Here is an 18,908-nt window from a genome sequence, read left to right as displayed (position 1 = left end):
ACGGGGCCGCAGTGTCAGTATCACCTAGAAACTTGTTAGACGTGGACCTTCTTAGGCCCCAGCGCACGCCTCCTGAGTCAGGCTCCGGGAGTGACGCCCACCAGTCTATTTGAAGGAAGGACCCTCCGGGGGATTGTGATGCACAGACAGTTTGAGAACTGCTTACAGGGCCCAGTGGTGAAGGTTTTGGGGGTGGATGGCAGGAAGCCAACAGCGACCTCCATCCTGCTCCCGTCACCGAGCTTCAGTGAGTGCCTAGGGCACGGAGGCGGCCCACTCCCCTTCCTCCTCTTTTTGATCCTAGCTGTGTACTGAACTAGAATGTCGTGGCCCCGGCTCTCTTGATCGTGCGCCAGAGAAGTTAATGACGGCTGTGCCACCGTGCTGGATCACGGCCCTGAGCAGTTGTCCTAGCGGTGGTCGCTAGTCCGCTTCTCGGTGAGCTCAGCCTAGAGCCCTTCAGAACTGACTGGCTTCAGCATTCTTTACCACACACCGTGTAGCTCACGTCCCACACAGCTTCTGATCTGCGCCACTTGGAACTTGTACCTTTTCTCTTGACTCCACTGCCAAGACCGAGTTAGAACATCCTAAAAAAAAAAAAAAAAAAAAAAAAAAAAAAAAATGTTGCAGCGTCTCTTGCAGAAAGCGTGAAGGATTAGAGTCTCCTAACTGAGTCTTGAAGCTGACAGGAAAACAGAGGGTCCTGTCCGCCCACCAGCAAGGTTTGACATCCATTCATTCAGGAGGGGAACATGGGAAGGCAACAGTGTCAGAAGTCAACGGGACGTCTCGCTTCTCGAGAGGCCTTCTGCCCTCTTGGTGGATTGAAGTCTCTTGAGCACCATTCAGATCTCGGAATCTCATAGTCCTTCCCCACGTGAACAGCAGTTGTATAAAATCCGGGAACGAGCATCTGGGTTTCTGGTGGGCGTGACCACGGTTGAGCCTTCGTCCTGTGCTGATGGATTTCAGTTGCGTCTCATTTCAGACCACAGCCGTTTGTATCACACTTTCAAGAGCCCGTTCTCCCTAAACCTTTGAGCCCAAGATGAATGTCCAGATGTCGCTGTGTCTCTTCAGATGGCTTTCTCTGTAGGCCCGCTAAGGGGAAAGAGCCCAAAATTCACTGGCCTAGGAAAGAAGCTACTTAGTGTTTATGAAGGGGGCAGGATGCCCAGGACATCTCCGATCCCAGAGTTAGACACAGTCCCCAGCCTCGTTAAAGTCATCCGCCGACAAATGGTGAGCCACCAGGCCGTAGAAAGAAGTCACCGACCACTTCTCCTATATCTTAGGACCCAGTCAAGGGTGCTTTTTATTTGAAGGCTCCCGGTTCACGGCAGGCCCCAGCTCACCCAGGGGGCCAGAGAGGATGACGCACAGGTTGCGGAAGTGGTTTCGGGTAACACAACTGTCTGGTTCTCTTCCTTCAGGGGGCAGCTCCACCAGCAGTGCTGTGAGAAGTGGACCCTGGTTAACGATGAGACCCAAGCCAAGATGGCCCGGATGGCCGCTGCAGCTGCCTGGGGCTTAGGTGAGGCTTCCCTCCCAGGCACCCCCGTTGGGGCAGGGAGGGGGTGGCTGGGGGCCCGCATTCAAAAATCAAGGCAGCTGTGGTTACAGGTAGAAACGTGAGGTCCACAGAAGTGTCAAAGAGCCTGTACCCACGTCTGTCTCTCCCACCCGTCCCTTCTACCTGATGACCGTGACTGACTTGGTAGACACGGGTAAAAATGGCCCTCGCCAGGGAAGCCAAGAAAACCAGCCAGCCAGCATCAAAACTGACATATTTAGTGAGGTTTTGTTTATTCTAAACAAATTACTGGTTTATTTTTCTCTCTTACGAATGATATCTAGAAGTAGAAATTTCCAACCCAGTGTCTGGCTCCATTGCCATTAGCCTCTCTCCATATCTTCCGCTTTGTGTGGGACCTCCATTTTCAAGTCCACCTCATGATCCAGGATGGCTGCTGGAGCTCCACCCATCATGTCTTTACCCCTAGCAGGAATAAAGAGAGAAGACAGCTGTCTGTCTCCTTTTATTTCTTAACTGTTATTCTAGAACTTTCCTAACACATATAAAAGTGAAGAGAATAGTATAACGAACTCCCATGTGCCCTCACCTTCTCCAGCACTTATAAACATTTTCACAGTTCTGTATTTTCTGTTCTCCTCCTTGCTGCCTGATACCCCCCTTACTCCCTGAGTATTTTAAGGCAGAAATCTCCTTTGAGTCCCCACAGACAAGTGTAGATTTCTGACACCGGGCCCCAGCTGAGATTACCAATGTCTGGTCCAGAGATGTTCTCAATAAGCGGGGACAGAAGCCACAGGACGCCCCAAGTGAAAAGCTTCACCTGTGGAGTCCAGAGGAAGGTTACATAACCCTCTACCTCCATTCCATCCCTCTTGAGTCACGGAGCTTATATCCTTTCCATTCATGAGCTCTGGGCTGGATCCAGGACATTTTTCAAAAACAAAGTGCTTCCTGAGGAGTCATCGTTTGCCATTTGCTTTTGCCCAGAGGCACCGAGAATGAATGAGTCGATGGTCTGGAGTGAAAGGCAGGAAAATGCCTTGTAAAATCGGCTGCCCTGCAGTCTGCAGCTAATGAGGCTGATAGCGTTTCTGCAGATGGGCTCGGAAACGCTGGCATCTGATGCGTGCTCCCCCCCGTCAGGGGAAGTCAATGTCTCTTTCTGGATGTAGCCCTTTCCCCGGTCTGTGCCCTGATCCGGAGACCACTGTGCTATGACCCAGCCCATCTTTCTGTTATAACAGAACCTCTTAAAATATTTATCTCCTCCCTCCTGAGGCACAGGTAGTGCCAGAGTGAGGCGGGCGAACTCTTTGTCTAATCCTGCCCCCTGTCTGGGTAATGGCCTCTTTCAGTCGTTGAGGGGAAAATGTAATTTCCAATGTACCGTTGAACTGCGAGCTGCTTTGCTAGTAGGGAAGAAAGCCATCCCGTGTCACCTAGGGAAGCCTGAGAGAGTCCTCTAGGTTAATGAGGTGCTACGTTAAAGCCTCTTGACAGGTAGGCTTTGCACTCACTGGGTTTCTCCCATCTTTCACGGAGCTCCCTGGGGCAGCAGTGGAGTCCTGTGTTTGGAAGACAGATGTGGCTTTGTTTGTTACACTGGCTCGCTCAACCCTGTAGGGTATAGAGTCTCTGCAGGATTTTGATACATCAGGCACGAGCCCGTCTCGTTCGAACCCCAAGCTAAATGCCAGGTACAATGACAAGGCCAATTTGAGCCGCTACCTTAGCATCCTAGCAAGCTGACCACCCTAATGCTTTTCTCTCTCTCTCTCTCTCTCTCTCTCTCTCTCTCTCTCTCTTTCTGTGTGTGTGTGTGTGTGTGTGTGTGTGTGTGTGTGTGTGTGTGTAGGTCAGTGGGACAGCATGGAGGAATATACCTGTATGATCCCTCGGGACACCCACGATGGGGCATTTTATAGAGCCGTGCTGGCACTACATCAGGACCTCTTCTCCTTGGCGCAACAGGTAAAAGCCTACGTGTACTCAGACCGTCTAGCAAAGGAAAGGTAATTAGTCGTGCCCCGTCAGTTGCGAGGCACGCGGCCCCTGTGGAAATGGGCTAATGTTCTTCCGCTCTGGGGTTCGGCTCTGTGAGCACATCAGAATCTAGGCTTTGGAGCATAAGACTCGCAAGAAGACTGCCAGCACATCAGCCAGGGCCACTTTCTGCTCTAAGCGGGACAGAGGTGTTCTGGAATTTGCCATTTACGTGGTTTTGGAATTCGCTTCTCGGGTCAGCACTGCACTCTCTGATCGCTCTGCTTTAGCAGCGTCCCTTGTAGTACAGAAGGGTTGTGTGTCTCACCCGAAGAGGGTTTGGGAAGCAGCAGCCCCGTCTGCAGAGGTCAGTCTCCATGTTCTTCGGCTGTTCAGGCGTGTCACATAGCGATGGCCTGGGAAAGGGAGCTCTGTATTTGAGAACCCTGTGCTGGCTCACGGGATAAAAGAACAAAGTGGTCACATCCTAACAGGCACCAGGCTGTCTTGGGTGAGGTGCTGGGGTAAATGACCCGAGCACCCAAGGGATGGGGGCACAGTAATGAAGCTCAAATATTCGAGAAAGGAAAAGCTTTGCATGTGGGGTCTTGAGTTGAGGAAACACAAGACTCAAACCACAGTCCTGGGGCCATCCCCTGAGCTCGGGCTTACATGATGAGAACTGAGGCCTGGGCTGTCGTTTCACAGGCACAGAAGCGCCTATGACATGGACAGGTCTGGACATTCCTCTGCCAGGAGCCACGGCACTCCTGCATGAGGACAAGACACTTAGAAGCCAGTGATGGCCACCTGGAGCTACTAAGGGTTTGCACAGTTTAGTTTCACAAATACGTCCAGCAAGGAAAAGATGAAAGAAGGCAGGTCTGCAAGCTGTTGTCTTGAGACAGGAGAACACAGTGATGCTTTTCTTTTTTTCTTTTTTTTTACTTAATGTTTATCATTTATTTTTGAGAGAGACTGAGCGCAAACAGGGGAGGGACAGAGAGAGAGAGGGAGACACAGGATCCACAGCAGGCTCCGGGCTGCGAGCTGTCAGCACAGAACCCGATGTGGGGCCCGGACCCAGGAGCTGTGAGATCATGACCTGAGCCGAGGTCGGACACTCAACCGACTGGGCCACCCTGACGTCCTGAGAACACAGTGATTCTCAGCATACCTTTTCCTTTTGGTTGCCATACGTTCTGTCTTTTCTGGGAAATTGGATAATGCTCTTCTTTAGCCTTGCAAATCTGGTAAAAGGCTTCTTTCCTTCTTCAGTGAACTTTTCTCTCCATCACTAGAATTTAAGTGAAACGGATAAGCTCCAACTAGTTAGGAAGCCTAAGACCACACTCGGCTCCCGAGCCCATGGCTCAGTTCCAGGCTTCTCTGTTTCTCTTCTAGTGTATCGACAAAGCCAGGGACCTGCTGGATGCAGAGCTAACTGCTATGGCAGGAGAGAGCTACAGTCGGGCATATGGGGTGAGTGTCGAGCATTCTGCACAGTGTCGTTTTAAAGGCTCATTTCAGTTCTTTTATCAGCGCGGGCCAGTGAGGACTCACAGGCCGCTGAGAACATGCCTGTGTGTTCTCAGCAGATACCCTGTCGCCAGAAGGAATGATTGAAATGAATCCTGGCTGTGGATTGTTCATGCCGTATTAAGTTGGAATGTGATTTGCTTCCATCAGGCCATGGTTTCTTGCCACATGCTCTCCGAGCTGGAGGAGGTTATCCAGTACAAACTCGTCCCCGAGCGACGGGAGATCATCCGCCAGATCTGGTGGGAGAGACTGCAGGTGAGGCCGGTAGAAAGCCCCGGGCTAGCCCGCCCACTCTCCCCGCCCTGCTCTGGCTCGCCATGCGCTCCCTGCCCCCTCACAGAGGCTGGGGCTGCATTCAAGGCAAAGTGCTCAAAGTCTGGGCACCTAAGCCCTTAGGTGTGAGAGAATGACCAATTCTCAGCCTCCTCTTACCCTTTTCGAGGAGTGCAAGAAAACGTCTTTAATAAGTGCCACTTCTAGACAACTTGCTGAGAATCTTAATCCCGGATTCAGTGGTCCTCCACTTCAGCTGCATGATAGAATGACCTGCAGAGATTTTCAAGTCCGGATACCTAGGCCGCTTCCCAGACTAAATAAATCCAAATTTCTGGGGACAGACCCAGGATCAGCATCTCTTCAGCCTCCCCAGATGTTTCCAGTGTGTGGCCAACACTGAGAACCACTGCTCTGAATCCACTTACTGGCCACCCACATCCAGCTTTTTAACCGGCGTTACCTGATGCTTCGATTGACCGACCCTTGCCGTGTACAGTTCCTCAGGCCATAGTCGTCCACAGTCTCTCTTCTGACTCTGAAGTTTCCCTCACGGGGGAACTTCTCCAAGTCCTGCATCAGTGTTTTCATTGTACATTCTGATCGTTTGAAGCGTGAGGAGCAGTCCATTCCAGATGTGGGAGTCAGCAGTCTTAAGTGTTCTTGGAAAGGACAGCTCTCCCGTTCCTTGCTTTGGTAGGAGGGCAAGTTCATTTGCAAAGGAGAAAAAGCCTTCACCCCTCCAGAAGCCACTCGTCCGTCGTCCCCCCCCCCCCCCCCCCCGCCCACGGTTTTAGACAGTTCCTCTTGGCCCATCCATACCTATTTCCAGATTCTGCTCCAGGCCCCTCCTCAGTGGGCTGTGATAAAACCTTTTCACTCCAGGCTGCATTCCTGTCTGGGGAGCTTTGGGCACATTCCGCTGGCGAGGGGAGAGCAGGAGGCAGAGATCGTGTGTGGATGCAGTCACTTACGCTCTGCAGTGAGCACATGCAGTTCTTTCAGATGTTTTATTAGCAATTATGAAATGCCCAGTGAATGTTTTGACGGAAAATTGTCTACTGGCCACCAGAAAAGAATTCCACAGAGCAAGCATTTCCCACCTGCCTTGGACACACCCCGGTTTTCTTTAAGTGTCTGTAATGGGGTAAAGAGTTTCCACATCAGAGATCTGATGAATCTTTTGCCATTCTGACAAGGGAGACCTTGTCCAAATAGAGACCCGGACGGGGGTGGAGTAAATGAGTCTTGGAGAGGGGAAACCCATGCTTGACTTTACCGTGTCCAAAACACTGTCGTCATCGGAGGCCTTCGTGACTTTCCTACCTTGAGACAGCAAGATGCTTTCTGGCTCACAGGGGGCCCGATCATTTCAGCACCTGGAAGAAACTAGCGGATGGTGAGAAGTTCCCAAAACAGTCACTCGATGTACTTTTTTCTGTATTTATAACTTTCCAAATCACTGTTGCCACACTTAATGGGACGGAAAGACACGGTCCAAGGCCTGAAAATAAAGCATTAGGTTTGTGGCAGAAATTTGGCTCTCATGGATGGCTTGTCGTCAAAGCACTTGATAAGCCGCCTCAGCTGGAAGGCCGCCATTTTGTGATCAGGTCATTTCCGTTGAGATCCCCCACCAGCATGAGAGCTGGGGAGCATGAGAGGTCCCCAGTGGGGAGCATGAGAGGTCAGCCTCATGTGCCTTGAGTTCTGCATTTAAGTTCACTCTGGATCCTGTTACACTTAAAAGCCTGTGGCCATTGCTGCTGGACTCTCAGAATCGCCTCCACGGAGGGATGGTTCATTTGGTTCCATTTGCCTTTTGAATGGATGAATTCACCAAAGGAGTGACAGGTCTCAGGAGCTCTGCTCCCCTGCAGGTCTGTCTCTGAGCCTGACTTCTTACAGTGAGGAAGAGGAGAGGCCCGCTCTCCCTCAGAAGTTTTTGATATAAAATTAGCCTACCCCTTTTAATAATGATGAATTCATTCTATTTTTTTAGTATTACTTTTATTTTTTTTTTCGAGAGAGAGAGCCCAAGAGCACGAGTAGGGGAGGGGCAAAGAGAGAGAGGGAGACACAGGATCTGAAAGCAGGCTCCAGGCTCCAAGCTGTCAGCACAGAGCCCGACGCGGGGCTCGAGCTCGTGAGATCATGACCTGAGCCGAAGTCGGACGCATAATCGACTGCGCCACCCAGGTGCCCCCACTCTGTTGTCATTAAAAGGAATGTATAGGGGCACCTGGGTGGCGCAGTCGGTCAAGCGTCCGACTTCAGCCAGGTCACGATCTCGCGGTCCGTGAGTTCGAGCCCCGCGTCGCGCTCTGGGCTGATGGCTCAGAGCCTGGAGCCTGTTTCCGATTCTGTGTCTCCCTCTCTCTCTGCCCCTCCCCCGTTCATGCTCTGTCTCTCTCCCAAAAATAAATAAAAACGTTGAAAAAAAAATTTTTTTAAAAAGGAATGTATAGATGTGAACAAATGAGGCACTTTTCCTTCTCCGTGCAGTTTTTGCTCTGGGACAAATGAAAATGAAGAGGAAAGAATCTAGGCAAGTTTTCATGAAGGTTTAGGCGTCAATAAATAACTAGTCACAAGTCTGGTTCGGTTTTTCAGATTCCTCATCACCTTTCCTATCTTTAATTGGGGTTAATAACTTCAGGACTATTTATGCCACCAATTTATGAGCAACGTCATGTGAAATTTTAATTGTTTAAACTTCTTTTGTACTTAATTCATCTTTCAAATCTTGAATGATACATTTTTAAAAAGATTTTATCTTTAAGTAATCTCTACACCCAACACAGGGCTTGAACTCATGACCCCGAGATCAAGAGTCACAAGCTTCTCCAACTGAGCCAACCAGGCGCCCCTGAATGATACATTTTTTTTTAATGTTTTTATTTATTATTTTTGAGACAGAGAGAGAGCACGAGCAGGGGAGGGGCAGAGAGAGAGGGAGACACAGAATCTGAAGCAGGCTCCAGGCTCTGAGCTGTCAGCCCAGAGCCCGACGCGGGGCTCGAACTCACGGACCACGAGATCGTGACCCGAGCCGAAGTCGGACGCTCAACCAACTGAGCCACTCAGGATCCCCTGCATGATACATTTTAACATTGCGTTTGTCAGTGATAGTCCACTTCATCCAGAGAAACTGAAGCAAAAAAAAAAAAAAAAAAAATCAAAGTTAAAGACGCATTATTTACAATCCAGAAAAGCAGTTTAAATAATTTAACTCCTGTCACCCTCATCATAGCCCTATGAAGTTGGTACTGCCTTTACCCCCTTTTACCAGCTAAGTGACTTGCACAGCGTCACATCGATGGTAAGTGGCAGGGCCAGGATCCAAACACCAGAGTCCATACTCCCCTGGTCCTCAGATTTTGAGAGGTTCCTAAGAAGTGTTTTGTTTTCTTGTTTTCTTCGCAGTACCCTTCCCTTGAGAAAGTTGAGGTTGTAAAAATGAGTTTCTTTTCTTTGGCTCAAGGTGGGTTTTGCTGTTGCTTGTCGGGGATTAAGCGACAGCAGGAGACCTACCTAACTCTCACCCCCGAATGTTCCAGGGCTGCCAGCGCATCGTGGAGGACTGGCAGAAAATCCTGATGGTGCGCTCCCTCGTGGTCAGCCCCCACGAGGACATGAGGACCTGGCTCAAGTATGCCAGCCTGTGTGGCAAGAGTGGCAGGCTGGTGAGTCACCCCCACCACCAGGACAGGGTGGGAGGCTGAGGAGGGCACGGCGCTCCCGGTCCCGTTCTGTTTATAACCTGACCTCTCTTGGTTTTAAGGCTCTTGCTCATAAGACCTTGGTGTTGCTCCTGGGAGTTGATCCGTCTCGGCAACTTGACCATCCTCTGCCAACAGTTCACCCTCAGGTGACCTACGCCTACATGAAAAACATGTGGAAGAGTGCTCGCAAGGTCTGTGTCCGATTCTGTCCAGCAGTAGACCGCGTCGCTCCAGGATGCTCACTAATCGGCTTGTCACTGCCTCGGGGCCCAAAGGGGAACAGCATCCAAACCACCACGTCAGGGAGTTAGCTCCTGGTAGGAAGCTATTTGGCCCGATTTCAAAAGTGAATCATATTCGAGGACGTGCACGTATACAGTTGATCGAACCAATGAGTGTAATCAATTATATTACATACAGCATGCTAGAACATAGAGAAAGCTGAATTTCTGCCGCGCCCCCCCCCCCCCCCCCCAGGAGAAGGTGGGCTATTCAATACCGAAAGGGCAGCCTATCTGTGAGAGCACAGACGGGAAATTTCACAAGACCAGTTTGCGTTTTCAGACTTCTCGTCTCCTGTCCTATCATCGCTTGGGATTCAGAAGCAGCCACACCGAGTGTAATGTTGAATCCAGTCAGGAGCGTCACCTTGGAGCCAGCGTAGAATTCCTCTTACTTCAGTTACAGGCAGGGCCTTCCCCCGACAGGGAATTAGATGCGGCTCCTGGCGGGGGCTTTGGTTTTATTTTTTTGAAACCGTCTTCCTGGATGATGGCGATGATTAACAAAAAGTTGGCCCCGGAGGCAAAATCAGCATCCGGTTTGGCTCCTCATCCTCCTTACCAGACAGAGAGGGCGTCCCAGCTCTCCCTCTCTCGCCACTGTGGTCCCCGCATTGGGACCCATCGTGAGAGGGGTCGGCACTGCGGCCGTGGCCGTGGAAAGATGCCATAACATAGCAGTCGTGTCTCAGTGGGAGGCATGCTTAGGGAAATCTAGGACTGTGTCTGGAAACTGCCTTCTTTTCGGATGGTCGACTCTGACGACGAACGCCGCCCAGAGTGGGATCGGGAGCCCTGGAGCCCAGCGCTGGTCTTTGACAGGGGTGCGCTTCAGTCATATCGACCCGGGCTGCATTCCCTACTCGTATGGTCGGGGGCGGGGAAGGGGGGGGGGTGTTTCCTCCTGTTGTTCATTGGGGTCTGGTTTGCTTTGGTGTGGTTGCAAGGCTCTGCAAGCTTCCCAGGCCAGAGCGGTTCCGATTCAAAGCCTGACCTCCTCCAGGCAGATGAGAAAAACAGAAGGTACTGGATCTGAATATAGTCCGGTTGCCTTCCTACGTGCAGCCTCCAAGTCTTTGAACGTCTTGCCGAAGGCAGGCAGCGGGAGCCTCTTGGCTGATGTCTCAACCAAGGAGTGGCTTCTTTCAACATGGGACCACAGCCTGGCTTCTCCACACATTACAGCCTCTTCTTGGGAGCCCACATTCTGGTGGGAGCCCATAAAACGACATGGATTAGAAATTGAGAAACCTCTTTCAAGTTAGGGGCTCGAACTTCAAGCCCAGAGCTAGAGATGTTCTGCCTTCGCAGACATTCGGGAGCTACTCAAAGAAAACCAAGTGCTTAGTAATAACTGTGCTGTTGAACAAGGTGCTTTTCTTCTCTGAGCTCTGCTTTCCTGCCACTAGAAACAATTCAGTAAACTGTTGTGTTCTGCCCTGCATAAGGCAGAAAGAGTTTGAGAAAAGCAGCGTCGGCTTTGCAGGAAGGCGTCAGGCAGTAGGTGAACGTACCGTGTTTTCCTAGGTGAGCCGCTTCCCGGAATCTAGAGACAGGCCGGTCCTTCCATGACATTTCGCTAAGCTGAGCTTGTCCGTCTTGCCCACAAACCACTCAGGCATCCAGGAGCCAAGAGTATGATGTGCAGCTTAAACTCTGGGCATGAGAGAAACCCCTTCCTCTGAGTGGCCGGTTCCTCATCCGTCAGAGAGAGAGAGAGAGAGAGAGAAAATCAGTTTTTCTCTCCTCGCTTCCCAGGGGCGGAGCCAAGAGGGATTTTAATAGAACATTTTCAATTCCTTGAAAATAAATTGCCTCCATGCCACAGAGGACAAGGATATAGATTCTCCCGAGTGGGATAAATTGACTTTATACTGAGCTTCAAATCCAAAGTAATACCCAGTCCTCCCCGGTTTGGGCAATTTATTTTCTGTTCAGTGCCTTGTAGAGCCTCCCCAAAAGTCTCTAACCTGTGTGTCTGGACTGTCAATGACACAGAGCTCATGGGCTCCAAACAGCCCTGACCTCAGCGTTCCTGGTGTAGTTCTTACCTGATGGACACGCTCATCACACTGAGTTATCAGTCAGCCACCTTTCTCCCGATCTTTTTTTTTTTTTAAACGTTTATTTATTTTTGAGACAGAGAGAGACAGAGCATGAACGGGGGAGGGACAGAGAGAGAGAGGGAGACACAGAATCTGAAACAGGCTTCAGGCTCTGAGCTGTCAGCACAGAGCCCGACGTGGGGCTCGAACTCACGGACCGCCAGATCATGACCTGAGCCAAAGTCGGCCGCTTAACCGACTGAGCCACCCAGGAGCCCCCCGATTGATCTTTTTACTGCTGCCTCTCAATTCTTTTTTTTTTTTTTTTCTTCTTCTTCTTTTTAATCAGCTCTAAGTCTGGTCAGTGCAGTTTCTTGTAGAAAAACTAAAAGACCATTTATCACTTCCCAGGTGTGGGATGCTAACGTAGTTCATTTTTCAAAGCCAGTGGTGAGTAATGGGACCCTATGAAGGCAGCTAGCCGTCTGAGGGGGACAGTTGTCTTGTTAACTGTTGAACATCTGTGTGTCTGCAATGTCCCCCCGCACGGATTAGCTGCCTGATAAATCGTTTGTCACGTCATTCTGGCTCTGGGGTGAGCCCATCCCGTTGACACCAACTAATTCCTTACGTTGAAAAGTGTCTGAGGTTGGTCTCTGCCCCCAAGCCAGGGAGTTTTATTTTTCCTTCAAGACTGTCACCGCTGACCTGCTTCTGTGTTTTAAAAACACGGAAGAAGACCGCTTTGACCTTATTTATTTAAAACATTAGCTTTTCCTGCCCCCCGCTCCTTCTACAGGAAAGGACTCGTAGCCTCTTTTTCACATCCTCTCACGTAGCGTTTCCCCTCCACTGTGTTGGTGGGTTTAGATTCCACCATTTTTTTCCGTCGGAACGTTTGTGTCCATATGCTCTGTCTCCACCCGTGAAGCCCTTTGAAGAGCATATGGACCCCATTTATGTATTTATTTGTTTTGAGAGGGAGAGAAAGAGCGAGGGGTAGAGCGAGAGGGAGGGAAAGAACCACAAGCATGCTCCATGCCACCGCCGGTGCAGAGCCGGGCACGGGGCTTGAAGTCACGACCCGTGAGCTCACGACCTGAGCCGAAACCAAGAGTCGGACGCTTAACCGACTGAGCCACCCAGGCGCCCCTGGACCCCGTTTATTAAGATACTGGTGTGTGTGGACATGTGGGCTTCTACAGACGGCTTGTAACTTACTCCCAGGTCTCTGGCTCCGTGTCTCCCTCCACTCTTCCCTCACTCGGCATCCCGTTCCTAGCCCAGGTGCCTTGTTGGTATAAAACCCCGTGGTGTAAGTAGATCTGACTGAGGCTGCTGTGAGCATTTTGCTCCTAAGCTACCCCATTCAACTGGACGTCTGCTCGGCTGGTGTCTCCCCCCACCCCCCGTTTCACCTGCACGTATGAGGGGCTTCTACACCACCTCTGTATTCTCAGTCGGGCACTGAGGGTTCTATCGGGTTTTTTAAACCACAGTTTTTGCCCCGCTGGAGTGTCCCAAGGTTCCAGAGTGTTTTAAACAAAACTAAAGTTTTACGGGCCCCAAATAGCTCCCCATAAGCCTGGTTTGCCCCGGGGCAGTGTGTTGATAGCGAAATAAGCGGTCGTTTCAGATTACCTCACATGAATTGTTATTTTGGGGTGGCCAGGCCGTAGCTTTTCCCAGACTTAGGAAAATAGTACTGCAGTTAACCAAGGGGAGCTAAGGCTCGAGGTGGAAAACTACGAATCTTTTTGAAAAGCCTAACCATCTCCCAGCATCACGCCCTGCTCCCCTGACCTTGGGGGACCCTTCGCCACCGCTCCGGGGTGTCCCCCTGGGAGGGGGGGGGGGGTTGGCTCACGCACCCGTTTGATGAACAGGAGTGTCTTGCCCCTGAGGCTGGGCCCCAACCAAGCAGCTCCCTGTGCCTGTGTCCTGCTCCAGATCGATGCCTTCCAGCACATGCAGCACTTTGTGCAGACCATGCAGCAGCAAGCCCAGCACGCCATCGCCAGCGAGGACCAGCAGCACAAGCAGGAGCTGCACAAGCTCATGGCCAGGTGAGGCCCTCCGGGCCGGGGCCGGTCATGCTCCGGTCCCACCAACGCCAGCCGCCTCTGCAGCACGGGGAGGGGGAGTGCTCAGGGCTCCGTGGGCCACCAGTTGCTGACCCGACTCTTTCCAGGAGGGACCCCGGGCGGCCATCGAATCATGCCACTCCAGAGCCCCTGCTGCTGTTTTCCCAGGATTCAGCAGCCCGAGAGCATCCACGTGCTGTGGTCCTCCCTCCTGGTGTCTGGCTTTAGAGTTAGACTCCTTATCGCTTCTCGGCTAAGATCAAGTGTAGAGTTAGACTCCTCGTTTGCAAACGCCAGATACACCGCTACCTTGCTGTGTGACTTCAGATGCATGACTTAACCACTCTGTGCCTCAGTTTCCCCACCATTTATAAAGGGGATAATGAGAGCTCCTATTTGTGAGGGTGGTATGAGGTGATATGAGGGTTAATAGAACAAACATGGCAACGATTTAGAGCCGTACCTGGAATGGAGTAGCAATCAGTTAATGTTGGCTCTTAGTGTTATTGGTATATGTGTAATATTTTGATATGTATCGTATCATTCATTATAAATGGAGGAGAAGGGAGAAGTGAGGGGGAAGCCAGGAGCAGTCGATCAGGAAAGTTACTCAACAGCCAACTCCCACCAAACACTGACATGGGGGTGGACAGGTCCATACAGACCTGCCCATCCCAGGTACTGGTTTATGCTAGCATTGAAGGACACGTCAAGGGAAAGAGACGATACGTAAAATACGCATCCCCGAAGCCCGTTTTTTTCCCTCCTGTGCGGTTGAGAATTCTGATGGTTCCACCACGTCGCTTCCCGAGAGCAAGCATGACTGCCCGGGAGGCTTTCGTGCCCCCCTGACACAATCAGTTGTCCTCCCTGGTGGAGGTGGAGGGCGAGGGCTGGTGTGCGGGCACGGCGACACGGGGGCCTGTTTCTCTGTTTCCAGGTGTTTCCTGAAACTCGGGGAGTGGCAGCTGAACCTGCAGGGCATCAATGAGAGCACCATCCCCAAAGTGCTGCAGTACTACAGCGCCGCCACGGAGCACGACCGCGGCTGGTACAAGGTAACCGCAGCCCGGGCCGTGTCCCAGCCCCGCCTCCTCCGGGGCAGAGCCCGGCTCCCGGCGTCCCAAGTGCTTGTGCTTTACGGCAGAGCCTCGTGGTGCCGGTCCGATTCTGGGCATTTGCTTGTTGGACTGCCAGAGGCCCTTTACGAGCTTAATCGATACAGAAAGATTGATCGAATCTTTTATCTGCGAGATACTTTACTGCACCGTTATTACGTGTGTGGCTCTGGGGAATGCTGTTGTCTTCTAGACTCTTAGCGGATTGTTTTCCTACGAGCATCTGGACACACAGTTCATCTCTGGAACTCTGTCTTCCCTTGGGTCATCCGCTCCTTCCCGGCTTCTTCCTGATTTCCATCCCTGCCTGGTCCTCATCTAAGAACTTGACTTTCTCTTATTTGTATTGGAAAGCTCTGGGTAACATCCTGTTACGGCATAGGAGACTTTTCAGGAAGATAAACAAAATTAGAAAATGTATCAAAGATGTGGTTGACCGGTAGAGGAGGGATTTTTGGAAGAACACATCTTTGAGGAGAGCACATACCCTGAGTTTTTAGACCTTCCTCAGGGACCTCCTGGTAATGGCCGCATGGTGTAACAGATGTCATCACTTCTTTCCAGTATTTCTTCAACTGGTTGATACTTTGTGATTTAATCCCTCTGGGATCAAAAGGCACGTCTGAAGACACAGAAGCATCCACAGTAAAAATCTTATCCTGATTTAAGCATGCTTCATTCTGATCGGAAAAATGCCTGTTTCGTGGTAGCAGCAGCAATTACCCTATCTAGAACAGCTTCAGTCCTACCCTGGAAAATATAGCCAGTAAACCCTTGACTAGCCGGAACCTTAGCAAGTAGAACTATCTCCTAACCAGATGAGAAAAGAAACGAGTCATGAGGGGAAAAAAACGGACTCCAGGAATGTAAGTTTGTCCCTCGTATGAGTCCTTTGGGGTCTATGCTGTCTTACTGCCCATGGTGTGGTCCCATCGGTGTGCAGAGACTGGTTCCGTGTTGCTCACGGCGTCCCCTGGCTCAGTGCCCATCATGCAGTGGATATAGAGGAGTGATCTGTTGACTAAATGAAGGTATTGGGAAACTGAGCCTGGGTCATGTAGAATTGTTACTCATCAAATAAAGGTCAATTGTGGTCAACCTACTCTGCTTAGGTGGAAAAATGGAGACATTTATGTTAAAGAAAGGTTTCTAGCAAGGGATGCAAAGGAACTGCCTGATTATCCAGAAAGTCCAACTCTTAGTGGATTATTTGATGCCCTGCCACCACTGCAGACTCACTCACAAGGCCCCCAAATCAAAGCGTGCCTCCTGCTGTCTACACCAGGCAGTGCTGTACCGTCCTTGAACATGGCACGGGGTGGATAGTTCGTCCTTTACCAAAATAAGCACCAAAGGCTTCTCCCAGCAAACAGTCATGGCGCATCAGCTCTCTGACAGGCTGCGCGCCCTGGCCGGATGGGAGAGCTGGATGGCGGAATGCCGGCCCCCATACGTGCTCTTGATGTGCTTCCTTCCCCACTGGCCTGGAACCTGGTCAAGACTTGCACCACTAAGTCTCTGCTGTCTTAAATAAGCTGTTTCATATACCAGCTGCCAGGGGAATCTTCCAAACCTAGAATGAAATGGGACCTCCTTGACCTAATATGCCAACCCATCCATAATCTGACCCCGCTGCTTCTCTAACCCTCCCCTCACCGTCCTCCTGCGTACCTGCACTCCAATCAGGTCTGTTTGTTTCCTGTGAATCGCCCTATGCTGGCCACCCCGCATCTTCGTCCCTGACCTCCCCAGGCCAGGAAGTCCCTGCTGCTGGCCTCTTGTCCCTGCCTTGTCTGTTGAAGGCTGCTCTTCAAGCCCTCCCCTAAATCCCTCCCCTCTGTGAAGCTTGCCCTGGCCTGCCCACTGCCCGTCTCTCCTTGCCCCCCCCCCTCCCCCACGTTCGCCTGTCGTTGGGTTGCTGGGCCCCTCACCAGACCAGAAGCGCCCTGAGGTGAGGACCCGGCTTGCCTCTCCTGGGGCGCCCCTCCCCCGCAGCACTCGCCACAGTGCTGGTACAGTAAGGGCCCCACAAAATGAAGGAATCGGGCTGCGTCTAGTAAAAGGCCCCATTCCCCAGTGTTTCAGTGAAGTGCAGTTTTGCTCTGCTGGCCACTGAGAGGGAAGGGCAGCCCCTTGGCACTCAGGCCTCCTCATCCTCGACTCTCGCCACACCCAGGCCTGGCACGCGTGGGCAGTGATGAACTTCGAAGCTGTGCTGCATTACAAACATCAGAACCAAGCCCGCGACGAGAAGAAGAAGCTGCGTCACGCCAGCGGGGCCAACGTCACCAGCACGACCACTGCTGCCACCACAGCGGCCACCGCCACCGCCACGGCCACCAGCACCGAGGGCAGCAACAGCGAGAGTGAGGCCGAGAGCACCGAGAACAGCCCCACCCCATCCCCTCTGCAGAAGAAGGTCACTGAGGTACCCTTCCCTTCCTCCCTCACCGAGGACAGACCCAGGCAGCAGGCGCTCTGAGGAGTGGGGTGTTGTCAGGGCCCTCACGAACCCGGGCTTCGCCCCGAAGTGCCACGTACAGCTAGACGATGTTGCTCATTTGCCATCCGCCGTTGTTTGAGATGGTGCCCTTGTGCTCGTATTTGTATTTGAGGCGTTGCTATGGCCCCAAAACTGAAGATTGAGTTTCTTGTCGTTCTTCCCATGAGAATGAGCTCATTCCCTGAAAGCCCTGCACCTGCGCGCGTGGGTGGCCGTGCACATCTGCGGGTCCACTTGAGGACAGAGGCTGACGGGATCCGTCCTCTGCCTTTGCCTTTCCCCCCCGCGCCCCGCCTCCCTCCAGGCTGTCAGTTCAGAGAGCAGCGTGTTCAGACTCCGCGCCCCTCCTCCTGCCACCCTGCTCAGGAAGCCACTGTTAGCCCAAGATGATAGCGATTGTGACACAGTCGCCATTTATTGAGTGCTTGCTGCGTGCAGGTACTAGTCCAGAGGCTCGTCATGCATCAACTGACTTAACTTGGTAACCACTCCTTGAGGTAGATACTGTTGGGATGCTGCTAGGCCCCTCTTACGGATGGGAACACTAAGGCAAGAATGTGTGTTCCAACAGGATTTGTCCAAAACCCTCTTGATGTACACCGTCCCTGCCGTCCAGGGCTTCTTCCGTTCTATCTCCTTGTCGCGAGGCAACAACCTCCAGGACACGCTGAGGTATCGAAGGGCGGGCCCTGCTAGGCTGCGTGAGCCTCTGCGGGACACGGAATGACACAGAGGTCCCCTCCCCCGCCCCACCCTGATGGGTGTGTCCAAGGGGAACTGCTGACAGGCCTCCCCCTGCCAAGACCCAGGAGGAGGAGTGGCCTGGGAGCACTCCGTGTGCTGTGTCCTGTCGGGAGGAAGCCCGAGTGCCGAAATGCCCTCGGCTTTTAGAGGCCACTTAGGAAGGCCTAAACATGGCACAGACCGGCCAGTCCGGAGACCGTAGGTGACAAGGGGCAGCTAAGTCCCACATTTAGCCCGTTGACACTGTTCTACAGGTGATTTTCTATACGTGCAAAGATTATCCGTGATTAGCCCTGGGCTCATCTGTCCGATTTCCGAGCTTGCACCGTGCCAGTCCCTCTGGGATTTTATCTGGGATAAAATAAGCATTCACTTGGGATGCCCCTCCTCGTGTGAGCCCAGTTCTAAACGGCCATCACCACCCACCCTCCCAGGCGGTCCCGAGACCAAACACTGGGGAGCCACCGATTTGAGGCCCTGCCAGTTAATTCTTTTCTCAAGAGCCTTGAAGGTTAAAGCACACACACGCACAAGCTGGGAGACTTAAGTTTTCTGTGACTTTCTCATGTTTTGTTTCCAGAGTCCTCACCCTGTGGTTTGATTACGGTCACTGGCCGGACGTAAACGAAGCCTTGGTGGAGGGGGTGAAGGCGATCCAGATTGACACGTGGTTACAGGTAAGGCAGGGTCGGACTCACTCCTGGTCTGCCTCCTCCCGGAGTCGCGCGTGTTCAGTCAACAGTGGTAAAGAGGTAGGGGTCGAGCCATAGTTTCTTTAGTTTCTCCCAGAGGACTGAAGGGAATGAACCGTTTCAGAGCTTCCCAGCATCTACCGTGACAAGTTGTAAGAGCTGGTCGTTGCCCAGGAGAATAACTAGTTGTTTCTGTGTCTCACGTGCTGCATTCCGGGTCTTTCTGAATACCAGGTCATACCTCAGCTCATTGCAAGAATTGATACGCCCAGGCCCTTGGTGGGACGCCTCATCCACCAGCTTCTCACCGACATTGGCCGGTACCACCCCCAGGTACGTGGGCGCCTGGGCGGTTTCTCCTCGAACAGCTGGCCTTTT

General features: G+C 52.0%; 1 protein-coding gene across 2 annotated transcripts in view; it reads left to right on the top strand.

The window, feature by feature from the left end:
• Positions 1-18,908, top strand: part of MTOR (mechanistic target of rapamycin kinase) — a 133,569-nt gene that overhangs the window by 97,526 nt on the left and 17,135 nt on the right. For both annotated transcript variants that reach the window (XM_053207141.1, XM_015083109.3), the window contains 12 exons: positions 1,437-1,537; positions 3,396-3,511; positions 4,928-5,005; positions 5,213-5,320; positions 8,899-9,024; positions 9,123-9,254; positions 13,340-13,455; positions 14,414-14,531; positions 16,768-17,019; positions 17,666-17,766; positions 18,419-18,515; positions 18,765-18,863. In XM_053207141.1, the coding sequence (XP_053063116.1) occupies positions 1,437-1,537; positions 3,396-3,511; positions 4,928-5,005; positions 5,213-5,320; positions 8,899-9,024; positions 9,123-9,254; positions 13,340-13,455; positions 14,414-14,531; positions 16,768-17,019; positions 17,666-17,766; positions 18,419-18,515; positions 18,765-18,863 (1,444 nt within the window). The remainder of the gene's footprint in view (positions 1-1,436; positions 1,538-3,395; positions 3,512-4,927; positions 5,006-5,212; positions 5,321-8,898; positions 9,025-9,122; positions 9,255-13,339; positions 13,456-14,413; positions 14,532-16,767; positions 17,020-17,665; positions 17,767-18,418; positions 18,516-18,764; positions 18,864-18,908) is intronic.

This window comes from Acinonyx jubatus, chromosome C1, assembly GCF_027475565.1.
Source record: "Acinonyx jubatus isolate Ajub_Pintada_27869175 chromosome C1, VMU_Ajub_asm_v1.0, whole genome shotgun sequence".
Taxonomy (NCBI): domain Eukaryota; kingdom Metazoa; phylum Chordata; class Mammalia; order Carnivora; family Felidae; genus Acinonyx; species Acinonyx jubatus.
Note: the sequence above shows the minus strand (reverse complement) of the source record. Positions and strands in the feature narration are given on the sequence as shown.